The sequence below is a fragment of the Medicago truncatula genome, chromosome 6 (genome assembly GCF_003473485.1).
Source record: "Medicago truncatula cultivar Jemalong A17 chromosome 6, MtrunA17r5.0-ANR, whole genome shotgun sequence".
Classification (NCBI taxonomy): domain Eukaryota; kingdom Viridiplantae; phylum Streptophyta; class Magnoliopsida; order Fabales; family Fabaceae; genus Medicago; species Medicago truncatula.
This window is the reverse complement of record NC_053047.1, coordinates 37,901,943-37,915,537: the sequence shown is the minus strand read 5'-3', so window position 1 is coordinate 37,915,537 and position 13,595 is coordinate 37,901,943. Positions and strand designations below refer to the sequence as shown.

The following is a 13,595-nucleotide window of genomic DNA, read 5'->3' as shown; positions in this document are numbered from 1 at the left end:
TCGTTGTACCATTTTAAATGAATAGTGTTCACTTAAAAAAATGGAAATCCAATCATGAGATGCAGCAGTTTTTAACACTATTGCTTTACAATTTGGTAAAAAAAAGAAAAACGATACTATTGGTTTACAATGCATATATAGTTTAAAACTTGAAAAGCAGATTTTAACACTGATTAAAGATTTATGGTCTTTTTGCAGCTTTGTTACCTCTTATTCACTCAACCGACCCATAAATGTTATGGTATACTTAATAAAAAAAACTTAATCAAGCAATTAGACTCAATCATATGTAATGAATGACATGCTAAAGTCATAAGAAAAAAGGTTCAACTTAGAAGATTTCTGTATAGCTCCAAATATCAAGCAGTTTTTGCCCTATTGCACCGGCTTAAATTAATTTTTGTAAGACCCCCAAAAGTGATTAAACTACAATAAGTTTTCAATTGGAATAGGAAATTTTAAATTCAATAAAATAACATGGCTCTGTTTTTTTATAAGAAAAATAACGTGGCTCTTCTAATTGCCGCTGCTAGTTGGGCACATGAACATAATAGAATGGAATTTTATGATTTGAGTAAACAAATTTTGTAACATCTCTTTCATGATGCAACCTTTATGTAAGGCTGGAGTTCACATATTTTAAAAGTGGTGAAGTGGGGTGTACGAAGTTCGAACTCCAACTCCTATATATATTATGCAATATCCCTATCAATTGAGATAAACTTACAAGAACATTTGCACTTTTGTTTTATCTATCATAATCAATAAGGCTCATGACCAAGCATATAAAGCAATAATATAACGTTCCTCCTATAATCTAGTTGAATAGTTGACTAACATTTTTAGGAGAGGAGTGAGGACCCACCAGTAGATGTCACAAAGGATCTTACGGTGCTGTTTAGGATGAATGTGGTCTATGGGAATGGATTCTCTCATGTTTAATCTCAACCATTTAATTTATCTAATCTAATGTCTCAATGAAAGAAAGTGTATTTTAATATAGAGATGGAGGATTGAATGGTGGAGATTACACACATGACTCCCTCGTATTTGTTCAATGAGAGGATCACTCATATGGTCTACAGGTAAATTATTATACTTGCTAAAAAAGGTAGATATTATATGGAAAATTACTCAAGTTGCATAAGACCATGCATACCACATGAATTAAGTTCTAATTAAGTTTTACCTTAATCTATGTGAGAACTTGAATTTGTTTGAGGATTATTCTTACATGGTCATAAGACTGAATATAAATTTCTAATTAGGAACACTCACAAAATGTTGATTATACCTTTTTATCTTTTAATTATTTCAAAAATAATAAAAATAGTAATTCTAAATTTTGCTTTTATGTGAATGAATGTGTCTAAAAGTCGTGTTTATGCTTTTTGTTTCAATATACCTCCTCATCAAGAGTTTCATCTATCCGATGTGGGACTTGAGTTGTTTCCAATACACCCCCTCACGTCCAACACTCTTTGGGCTTGGTGCGTGAATAGTTAGGTGTCCCTTGAATTCGACAAACTCTGATACCATGTTGAAATTGGGGGCCTAACTCAACCTTACAAAACCAGCTTGTGAAGTGAGGAGTTCCCCCTCTTTATAAACTCTCATCAAGAGTCTCATCTATCCGATGTGGGACTTAGGTTTTTCCCAGTACCAACTTGTAAGATTAGGAATGTCATTCTTTATAAACTGTAATTAAATCTTATCTTTATTTTACGTAAACCTTGAACTTTGCTGACTAATTACAATTGATCATCAACCTTCTAAAAATCTTTTATATGATCGATTGTTGTATGCAAATTATATTCTGACAAGTGACGAAAATTTAAAGGGGAAAAAATATAAATATACTAACAACAAAAAGTGAGAGTTACGAAAATTTAGAGTGAAAAATTATGAATCTACTATCAACAAATAATGAGATTTGAAAGGTGGATAAAGAAAAATACTTCTCATTTTCTAAAGGAGGCTCTAGAAGTAGCAAATCACATGTTGCATATTAGTGTTAAACTTTATAAATAATCTATGATTCTCTGAATCATAAAATATGCATGAATTATAAACATCAGCACATGCATATTTGATTCATATTCTTGTTCTTCCCCCCAATGAAATACATTCAAAAGAATCCCTTGAGTCTCAAGCAGCCAATCATCATTGTTATTAATCATTAATATGTGGCTTCAAAATTTTATGTCAATATTAATCAACTCCTTGTTAGATTATATTTATGTCTAAAAAACTAAATCTACAATCATTAATCTGCACATAGCTTGATAATTGGGACAAGAGTCTCAATAGATATATTAAGATAAGAGATGGTGAGAACATTATCACAAAACTATATAGGTTGGTTGCTCTCTAACTACCTGGCTAACATGATTCAACTTGATTTTGTCTCCATACATTATTTAATTAAAAGTCAACAAACATAAGAAATTGAAATTATGTCTAAGATTTTGTAGTCTATGAATAAGTTATATGTTTGGATCACTGATATTGGGTGAAATGAAATAGTGAAGTGAAATTTACAAAAAATGTAGGCCATACTTTTCCTATTCCATGAGTTTTTTGCGTGCCATATTCGAATTATAGAATCCGAAATGTTTCAACGTGTTTTTGGAGGTTTTTATGAGATGTTTATGCCGTTCGGATTCTATAATCCAAATTGCATAGGGCGTGCGAGAAACTCATAGGGTGCGAAAAAAAGCAATGCTATTCCGTTATCCACCAATCTATTAAAATGTATGCTATTTTAAATTAATCACAACCATTAATTATTATTAAAATGAGTGGTCATGGTTTGGAGTAACTCTTTACACTTACTATTGGAGTCAATGGATCATCTCTCTCTCTCTCTCTCTCTATATATATATATATATATATATATAGGGGTTTGCTAGAACACACCCATTAGTTTTTATGTGGGAGTGTTTTAGCAAGCTGCACCTTAAGGTGTATTTAACTACTTTTTAGTTATAATTTGCTAAAACATACTTTCTAAAAAATAAGTGAGTGTATTCTAGCAAATGCCTATAGGAGTTGCTAACATACACCCACTTATATTTTAGAAGGTGTATTTTAGCAAGATTCACCTTAAGGTGTATTAACAACTTTTTAGTTGTATATTTGCTAAAACACACCTTAATAAAAACTAGTGAGTGTATCCTAGCAAATCCCATATATATATATATATATATATATAGTGCCCCACTTTCCAAAATTCCTGGATCCGTCACCGACAACAATGAATACTTTGAATCAGTCACATTGGTAAAAAAGATTGCATATGTTAAACATTTACAATTACAATATACTTGTAACTTCTATTCCAAGGAACTAAATAATACAACTACACCTACTTATAATATTAACATTAAAAAAACCCTAATAATTTTAATATTTCCTCAAGATTATTCTTTCTCTCTCTATAAAAGCACCTTTCATTGTTATTAACTCTCATAACCAATTCAAAGTTTTACACAAAAAATGGGAAGTATAATGACAGAAAAAGTGAAGCTTCTTGTAGCATTACTTGCTCTACAGTTTTGTTTTGCAGGATTTCACATTGTCTCTAGACTTGCATTAAACATGGGTGTTAGCAAAGTTGTTTATCCTATTTATAGAAATTTAATTGCATTGCTTTTGTTGAGTCCACTTGCTTACTTTTTAGAAAAGTGAGTTTCCACAACAACATTTATTATTTTTTTTTACACTTTTTTCTACCAATTAGTTTTGTTATTTCATTTCATTTTTCTTAGCATAATAATGCACATTTTAACATGAAACATTTTTAAATATTATTGTATCAGGAATCAAAGACCACCCCTTACTCTATCTTTATTGGTTCAATTCTTCCTATTGGCTTTATTGGGGTAAGAAAGTATATAAACTTAAAAACTTCACACATTTATTTTCTTTTGAGGGTCTGCATTCACTTTCCTAAAGTAAAAAATAATTCCGAAGACTTAAAATCGGTCTTGATATGTTTCGAGATTCTCGATTAGAATTGATCATAATTTGTAACTTCTACCTGCAAACATGTTTCTTACGCTCAAAGTTATTATTCAATTCACTTTCACATGAACATGTTCAAATATAAATAATTTGAACGTAAAGTCACTTTTAACTAAAATCAATTTTATAAAATCTATTCGATTAAAAATAATTACGTCACGGTATAATCAAACAAAAACTTAATATTAGTTCTAAAATTTTCTTCTTTTTCTTTTTTGTTGGTAATGTAGGATCACTGCAAACCAAGGATTTTACTTGTTGGGATTATACTATGCTTCTCCTACTTTTGCTTCTGCAATGCAAAACTCAGTTCCTGCCATCACATTTGTCTTGGCCTCAGCTTTAAGGTAATATATCAATCATGTCTCCTAGAGCCTATTTGAATCGACTTATTTGAGCTTATGTATTTGCATAAGCACTTGCACAACTCTTTGAGAAAACTTATGAAAACAAATTATGACATGTCCATTAGTTGCTTTTAGCTTATTTCCATAAGCTCTTTAGGATAGCTTATGAATATACCATATAGCTTATACAAAAACAAAATGACTTTATTTTATCTTCTGTTGTGGAAATAACTTGTACAAAAGCACTTATATGATAAACACTTTTTCAATAAGAGCTTAATTAATTTTTGATCCAAATAGGAAGTACCTATTTAGATTGACTTATTTGAACTTGGTTACTTCCATAAGCACTTGTAAACTATTCAGGAGATCTTATGGAAACAACTTATGCCATGTTCATAAGCTGTTTTCAACTAATTTCTATAACCTCTCAAGGATAGCTTATGAAAAAACTTATAGCTTATATGAAGACGATTTGACATTATTTTATCATTTGTTATAAAATAACTAAGACATACGCACTTATATGATAGACACTTATGCTATGACTTTAAGTGCTTAATAAGTTGTTTATCTAAACAGGTAGTAACATTCTTTTTTAGTTTCTATTTTAATTTCATATTACAACTTTGATAAGTTTAATTTGTTTTTCTACCAGACTTGAGGAAACCAACATTGCAAGAAGAGATGGATTAGCAAAAGTTGTAGGAACCATTGCAAGTGTGGGAGGTGCCACTATAATCACTCTTTATAAAGGTCCTCCTCTTCTTCACCTTCAAATGGACCATATACAAGGAGACAATACCTTATTACAAGTAGATGAGTCTTCAACAAAAATGCAAAATTGGACATGGGGTTGCATATACTTGCTTGGACATTGTTTATCATGGGCTGGTTGGATAGTTTTTCAGGTATTTTCTATGATTATGGTTTATGAAGTTTACTTAAACCTCAAGCTACAAATTAGATATAGAACTAACACTGATATAGACACCAGACACAACACTGACACATTGAAAAAAATTAATAATTGAACGTGACTACGTATGTCGGTTTTGTTTCTTGTATCCAACACCATCACATGTCAGACACGAGACACACTTTTAATCTGGAGTGTTGGTGCTACACAAGTCAGGTCATTAGTCCATCCGATCTCGGTTATAGCAAAAAATATCCATAATTCTTGTACATTTTACAAATAACTTTTAAGTAACTTCATTGTGTTTAATGCTATTGCACTTGGCATGTTCAAAATGATCAATTTTCATAACCTAAATTGCAAAGTGAATAATCTTATGCAGGCTCCGGTGGTGAAGAAGTATCCAGCAAAACTCACACTGACATCATTTACATGTTTCTTTGGATTGATACAATTCTTGATCATAGCAGCCTTCACAGAAAATGATTTTGAAAAGTGGAAGATACAATCATCAGAGGAGCTTTTTACCATCCTATATGCTGTAATACTCCTCATTTCAACTCTCAAATATTTGATCTAAGCCAAGTTTAGATATACAACTTAATTAAGTGCTTAAGGCATAAGTGCTTATGTATAAGATACTTCCAAAACAAAATTTAAAATAAAGTGAAACTATTTTCATATAAGCTATAATCTGCTTTTATTAGCTATCCTGGAGAGTTTATGCAAATAAGCTAACAACGGCTTTTGAACATGTCATAAGATGTTTGTTTCAAGCTCTCTCAAACAGTCTCATAAGTTTACGGTGAATTGAATTCAATTGTGTGTGATGATTTCAGGGAATTGTAGCATCAGGTATTGTGATATCTCTCCAAACATGGTGTATTCAAAAGGGTGGTCCTGTCTTTGTTGCTGTTTTCCAACCAATACAGACTTTCCTAGTTGCTGTCATGGCAGCACTTATTCTTGGAGATCAGTTATACTCTGGAGGGTATGCACTTACGCCATTACTTTTCCCACCTTATGAGGTTCTTGTGTGCCCTATTCGGATTCCAAAATCCGAAATGTTTTTACGTGTTTTTGGAGGTTTTATGAGGTTTTTATGCAGTAATCCGAACTGCATAGGGCGTGTGAGAAACTCACAGGGTGGAAAAAGAAACAATCATGCACTTATTCTTGAATATTTTCACTCTTTCAACTTTATATTATAGAATTTTTTTAAACTGATTTATTCAATTTTATTACAGGATCATTGGTGCAATTCTCATTGTGCTTGGTCTATACTTAGTTCTATGGGGAAAAACCAACGAGAAAAAGGCGAATGAGTCGGCATTAACAAAGCCCTTGCTTGATTCAAAGGAAGAGAATAAAGTTATTGATGCAGCTTCAAAAGACATACCTTGACATTTCTATTTGTTGGAAGAGACAGAATATGAGAATATTTATGGTAAATCATGTGAAGAACCATTTAACCACCAAAACTAGTTTGCACCATTTCATGTTGTGTAAGATAACCAAATTGATTTTAAGCATATGTGCTATGTCAAAAGGTGTATGCAACACTTCATGTGCTGTATGATGTTTGAGAAATGAGTATTGAATACTATGTATATTAACAAGTGAACACTTTTTAGCTTAAAGATATGCTGTCTATTTTTCTTGATTTGCGATAGATAACATTCTGTAAATCAACAAATGATGTAAAATAAAAGTCTAAAACATGATAGCGAATGTTATAGAAATCTTGAACTTGGTTTGGGTGGGGTGCGCCAGGCCAATGCAATAGTGCAAAGCAAAGACGACACTTGAGAGACCCAATAGCAAGCTATAGTAGTGGACTCTCCCCCTCAAAAAATAAATTGAATATCGTGTGAGGCGATGGTCCACATATCAGATATTAAACTGATAAGAACAGATACTACACTTGATCTCAGCCAAAAGGTCGAGAAAGGTATGATTTGTTTAGCTGCTCAATGCTGCATTTATATCAGACATGTACTGTATGTTTTTTCTTTTTTCTGATTCTCCAATGTGGGACTTCTATGCAGCAGCTTTTAACACTGTCTGTTCAAATTCAAAATTCAGCTATTCATTCCTAACATGTTGATGTGAGGAATTTACGCTTTTGTCGTCATTTGGAGCTTATATATTAAAAATTTAAACTTAACATGAAAAATAAAAATTGGATTTGACCAAAGGATGTAATGCTGATCTGAGTTTTTGGCACTCAATGAAAGAGAGAAAGAAAAGTAGAGGTTAATATTATAGCAACTCACTCATAGTATTTGGTAAATTCCTTGCTATAAAGTGTTAGTTTTTGTTTATACTGGTGTCACTAGATAGACTTCTACATGGTTTATATATCTATTTTATATGAGCTTAGTTTCCTGTTTTTATGAATCACATTACTTGGTAATACAAGTGAATATAGTGGTTATAGATTTGTCAACTTGTTAATAGCCTGGATCATATCTTAACATGTCTAGTTGTTGTAAGAGACAGAATGTTGGATTTGGATTGCCTGGAATCAACAATTCCATGCACACATTCACGCACATCGGTGACTATTAGATTGAGGTCGGACGGTCTATGTTTCAAGCTCGGTATTTTATATTTATTAAAAAACATCAAAATCTGCAATGAAATCTAGACTGTCTGATCTCAATCCAATGATTATCAATGTGCTGACTATGTGAATGCTTGGAATTGTGACTGCAGAAAATCTGAATCCATAATTTGTAGTTCTGATAAAACATGTGAACAACCGATTAATCATTAAAATATGGCCTGGGACTCATCTAGAATTCAAATGTGACCCGTCATGGCAAAGAACATCATTATTGTATTTAGATTAACTAGATGATATTAAAAAAGTCTACTATTTTTATTACTATTTTTATTCTGGATCTTCATCTATGAAATATTTTTGTATGTACTTCTTATAATAATTTAATATTTCCTTTTATTTTTAAATTCACTTACTATCATATCTATACGACTCATTAGACTTACATAAAAAAATTACTACTAATATATAAATATTGACATTTTCATTTAAATACAACTCATTTTTTCACTATGCACAAATAAAAAATAATTTTTCCAATGAACCATGTTTTCATTGGACTCATGTTTTGTTAACATGTATAGTGCCTTTATTCTTTTCCTTGGACTCATGTAACTTTTCACTATGCACAAATAAAAAATTACTTTTCCAATGAACCATGCACAAATAAAAAATTACTCTGATATTTTATATATAATATTGCTTTTATATTTTCCTTGGACTAATGTTTTGTTAAAAAATTCGAATTTTTTTTAGGAGAGATAGTCATAATATTCTACCAATTTCTGAAAAATTTTATTAAAAAATATGAATGTTAGATATGAATTGACTAAAATGTATGGACTAATTTCATGGATGAAAAATTTTAGAGGGACCAAAAACTTAAATAATATTTTAAAGAGATTAAAATCAAATGTTGGTATATTTAGACGACCATTTACTTATTTAACCCAACAATAAAACATGCTATGCATTTTCTATTGAAATGGGAAATTTGCTAGGTTGGCTAAGCATATGTGATGTAGATTCACCGACAAAAAAACATGTATAGTGTTTGAGGCATGAACATTGACAAGTAAATCATGATTATGTTCAATATCTTATATTAATCTAAACAAACTAATTTCCTTAGTACTATTAATGCATATACGAAATATGTAATTAGCTGCAAATAAAGTCAAGCTAGATCAGCTTGGCTCGACAAACAACTTATTATTGCAAAGTAATCTTTTTGCTCTTTGATAATAACATGGTGGTAGGAAAGGAATAAAAATTATGACAGATCGTTTTAGAATAAATTGGTTAATTTTTGTGTGCAAATATCCTGTTGTGAAATTGAACAAATAATCATACCAATAAATTTAAATGTGTGGAGCAAAGAAAATAGTAATCAATGATCAAAATAGTCTCAAACAACAACAACAACAAACATATTTAGATTTAAGTGTGAAGCAACACCATAAACATATTTAAAGCAACAAAGATAAGAAATAAGAGAAAGAAAACAACACATCTTGTTGTTTACCAAGTTCGGTCCAAAATAACCTACTATAGGTGATGAGATCAAGAGCTCATTAAGCATGTGGAAGGAAACATATAAAAAAAATGAATATTTTATTCATTTTTAATTCCAAACAAGCATGTTATTTTCCTAGTAAAATAATTTGGCTATTATACGAATGGTCAATTATTAGTACTGTTCAAAAATGCCAATAACATGATTAATCACGTTGGCATTATGGTGGTTATTGTTCAGTTTTGCCTTTGGTATTTCCTTTGCATAAATCAGTTGGAAACTACTCACACTTCAAGAATTAAATGAGCCAATTCACTTCATTTTGAGAAGTAACGGCTTGACAATCAAATGGAGAGATTATTAATTGCTATTGGCCCATTCAATTGGAAATGAAATGCATGGTAGTGATTGTGTGAATGATAACAGCTACATGGGAGAATTAAAGTTGTAAACGGCCTCAGACTTCATTTACCCTTACATAGAATTATTTGGTGCAGCTCAAGGAAGTAATTGGCTTCTCACATCCCTTTAGTGACGTTTTCATAATTTATTTCTAGAGAATAAATGTAAGGCTAATCAGCCATTTATTTGAGTTTATTTTAATTTATTAGAGTCCATTAGGTTACTTTGTGAAAACTCTATAAATTGTAACTTTCTCTATGAAATAAAAAAAAGGTTGAATATTATAGAATTTTACACATATGTGTATTGAGAGCTTTGTCTCTTGTGGTTCTGGATTGAACCATCCTTGATCTTATCAAGAAATCATATTTCTTGTGGCGATCCTCGCATCCATAGACTTATCACTTTCTTGGATTAGAAAGTGTGGCGTCCCTGTCTATCCATTTCATTTCTTCATTTTTAGTCTTTTCACCATTTTCACCAACAATATTCATAATTTGCTTCCGACGGCTTCGTGGCACTCATCAATAGGGGAGAGATAAACTCTCTGATCCACTATGATAAGAGTGATACAAAGAGGTTACATGAAACTAACTTAAAAGTTCACAAAGAACAAACCTTAATTTCTACCTATTTTTCAAGTTACCCACACTCACAAATGAATCTTAGAGAAAACACTAAAGGAAGTTTTTGATCCTTCCAATAATGAAATCTCACTCACTACCCAAAATATTTACAAATGTTTCCTAATCTAAGAAATAAACTCTCACCAAAGACACTCAACTCTAAAGTTCCCTCATTTGATTTCCCAAGTTTCTCTCTTGAAGCTCTCTCTGAAATGAAGCCTTAAATAGTACACAAGTCCCAAGAAAATTGTGTCCTGATTTTCTACCATCATGCCACCATTTTCAGTTTGTACACAATACAAATTGATCGTTATCCACTAAATTGTGTCACGATTTCTTCCCTTCGTGGCACAATTTTTGCCGAGACAAAACCTCCAAAACCTGAACCAAATTGCGTCATGATTTCACCAAACCGCGACACGATTTTTGATGAAGCTCCAACACAGTTTTGAGTCAAAAACAACAATTCTCCATATTGACTCTAAATTGATGCTGATGCCAATTTAACCATTAACCACCTTGCTACTCGCTTCAACGTCAATAAAATTGATCATGTCCAAGCAATGCTTGAACCTTGATCTAGATAATGACTTAGTGAACACATCCGCCGGATTTTTTGCCGCTACAACTTTCTCAACCACAATCTCTTTTTATACAATCATGTCTCTAACAAAATACAAACGAATGTCAACGTGCTTTGTTCTCTTATGATACACTTGATGATTCACCAAATGAATGACACTTTGGCTATCATTCCTAACTCACCATCATACCTTTCAACAACATGGCTTCCTTTACCCCTTCAACAAGTGTAATGCACTCCACTTAAGTTGTAGATAGAGCCACCACAAATTGTTGATTTGCTTTCCAACTAATAGCCGTGCCATAAAGGATAAACAAAAAATAAGATAGAGATTTTCTGTATCCACATTGTCCGTATAGTCCGCATCTACATACGCCTGTCAAGCATTTTCATCTTGACATGCCCTTGTGTACTTCAAACCATCCTTCAAAATCCCATTCAAATATTTCAAAACGCACTTCAAAGCTTGCCAATGAATAATTTCCAGATTTGCCATATACTGACTTACTATGCTAATCACATATGCTAAGTCCGATCTAATACAAATTAAACAATACATGATGCTTCCAAACTCAATTTTCATAAAAATTTACTATTTAAAACCTTAAAAAAAATATCTCGGAAGCACTTGTTAGTATTTTCTTATATTTAAAATAAAACGAGGGTATGTTAAGTACTGATTGGTAGTAATAATTAGTAAGATGCAAAGTTAGAATTGGCAACTTACTTTCCACTCTATTCCTAGTTCGCATATTCGAGTGTTCTCACTCTTTTCCTTTACCTTACGTACTCATCGCCTCCTAGATATTTTCTCTTGTCATCAACAAAGAAAACAAAAAATCTCACAAAAAACAAATCCAAAAGACATTTTTGCTATTTTCTATTGTCCTTAAAAAGAAAAATCATTTTTTTAATAGTTGGAGTCAAAATCTACTCAATCCTATTTTATGTATTTTTATCAAAGTTAGTCTTTTAGACTTGAAATGATGTGCCAATGTGTCAATTTTGATGACAACTAGTTAAAAATTAAAGTATGCTTGATTAAAATAAAAAGTTAAAATTTGACCAAAAACAAAAGGTTTAATCATAATTGTAATATATATGTCAATTTTGAGGACAGCTGGGGAATCATTTCCTATATATTTCTTTCTCACAACTTTAATTAAACTTTTTCACAATGACTTTTGGTACTCAAAGATAAACATGAAAAAGTGAATAAAATAATGGAGGGAAAAGGGAAATGATTCAATGATCATAGCCAATTGTAGTTTTCCTTCCTAAAAATTTGCAGATTGTGATCTTTGGATTGTAGTGTGAGAATTCTTGTCTATTCAAAATCGATGGCATATTATATTCCTTTCATATCTACAGAACAGACGTACTCAAACAGGTCCACACCTTCTTTGTCACATGGAAGCTCATGAGGGGCCAACATTACATTGGATTATATATAAAAAAATTCACTCATTATTATTCTTTTGAGAGTAAAAACTCACTTATTATAACTTGATATGTATAATTGTTTATTTAACATTTGACAACTAGTTGAATGATCTTTGGTTTTTGACAGGAATATCTACATTTTTAGTATTAAATTAAATTACATGTTTATATCAAACGGGTGTGATGTTAGTGGTATCAATTTGGGTTCTGAAATCAATTAAATTATGCAAGCTGTAAGAAATCTAAGATACTTAAGTAAGTGGTTATAGATTCTATTTTTTACTCTTGCATATGAAGAAAGTCCGATTGGGAGGAGAGAATCCACAATGTGTGCACAATGAATTTATTGACGGAGATTAGTCATCATGAAATGACGGTACATACATGGTAACAAAAAAACTTAGCCATGAAATATGAGATCATGGGTTCCAATGTGTTTTTCTTAATGACAAAAGTTAGTAATTAGTTGTTAGAATCCAACTCATTATTCCTTTGTCCAAACCAATTGAGTTACCCAACACGGATTCAAGCGTGGTTTAACATTGTTAATTTGGTTTATAGAGGAGGAGCCTTCCAAGGATATTTTGGATACTATGCAACCAATCAATATAGTTAGAAGAATTTTCTCGGACCTTATGGCAAACCGTACCACATGCGACGATCTCTATGCTGCTCAGGAGATTACCAATAAAACAAAGTCGGCCACTCAATATCAAGTCACAGAAAGAGGAGGAAGTTCGGATAATTTTTTATGCATTTTGATTTTCTTTTCGTTTCATGTGAGTGATGGATATTGGTATTGTAATATCTAAACAATTATGCCCCTTTTATGGCATTTTTAATGTGTATCGACTATTATCATATTTTTAATAAATTACACACAAAAGTTTTAAATTCATTTAATAAATAATATATGTGATCTATATTAAAAATCATTATAAATCACATATATTATTGAATGAATGAAACTAAAATGTGAATTTTTGCTTATTATAATGACTAAAGGTGTATACGATACCTTTATCGTACCTCTTATCTGACCACCAAAGGTCGTTGCATTAGAATCCGTGACCCTACTATATCAAATCCATTGTGCTCATTCATTCATTGTGATTTTATTCCCATGGGAGAAAACACAAACCATTAACTGCAGTTTATAATTGATAA

At 31.4% G+C, this 13,595-nt stretch overlaps 1 protein-coding gene and 1 non-coding gene across 2 annotated transcripts; one reads left to right on the top strand and one right to left on the bottom strand.

Moving 5' to 3' along the window:
* The first annotated feature begins 3,460 nt into the window (after nt 1–3,460).
* Nucleotides 3,461–6,932, top strand: LOC11414658 (WAT1-related protein At3g18200). The gene is made up of 7 exons (XM_003620305.4): nt 3,461–3,686; nt 3,822–3,884; nt 4,257–4,373; nt 5,032–5,284; nt 5,675–5,833; nt 6,132–6,283; nt 6,540–6,932. The coding sequence occupies exons 1-7, from the start codon at nt 3,499–3,501 to the stop codon at nt 6,694–6,696; spliced, it is 1,089 nt and encodes a 362-aa protein (XP_003620353.1). The 5' UTR covers nt 3,461–3,498; the 3' UTR covers nt 6,697–6,932.
* Nucleotides 6,933–7,051: 119 nt separating this feature from the next.
* Nucleotides 7,052–7,247, bottom strand: LOC112416150 (U2 spliceosomal RNA). The gene has a single exon (XR_003006463.1). It is a non-coding gene; the product is annotated as a U2 spliceosomal RNA (small nuclear RNA).
* Nucleotides 7,248–13,595: the final 6,348 nt, after the last annotated feature.

What these genes read in the sequence shown, in the direction of transcription:
- LOC11414658 (XM_003620305.4), top strand. Translation starts at nt 3,499, where the DNA reads ATGGGAAGTATAATGACAGAAAAAGTGAAGCTTCTTGTAGCATTACTT. An exon ending in TTCCTATTGGCTTTATTGGG is followed by an intron (nt 3,885 to 4,256) that starts GTAAGAAAGTAT and finishes TTGGTAATGTAG; the next exon opens with GATCACTGCAAACCAAGGAT. An exon ending in GTCTTGGCCTCAGCTTTAAG is followed by an intron (nt 4,374 to 5,031) that starts GTAATATATCAA and finishes TTTTTCTACCAG; the next exon opens with ACTTGAGGAAACCAACATTG.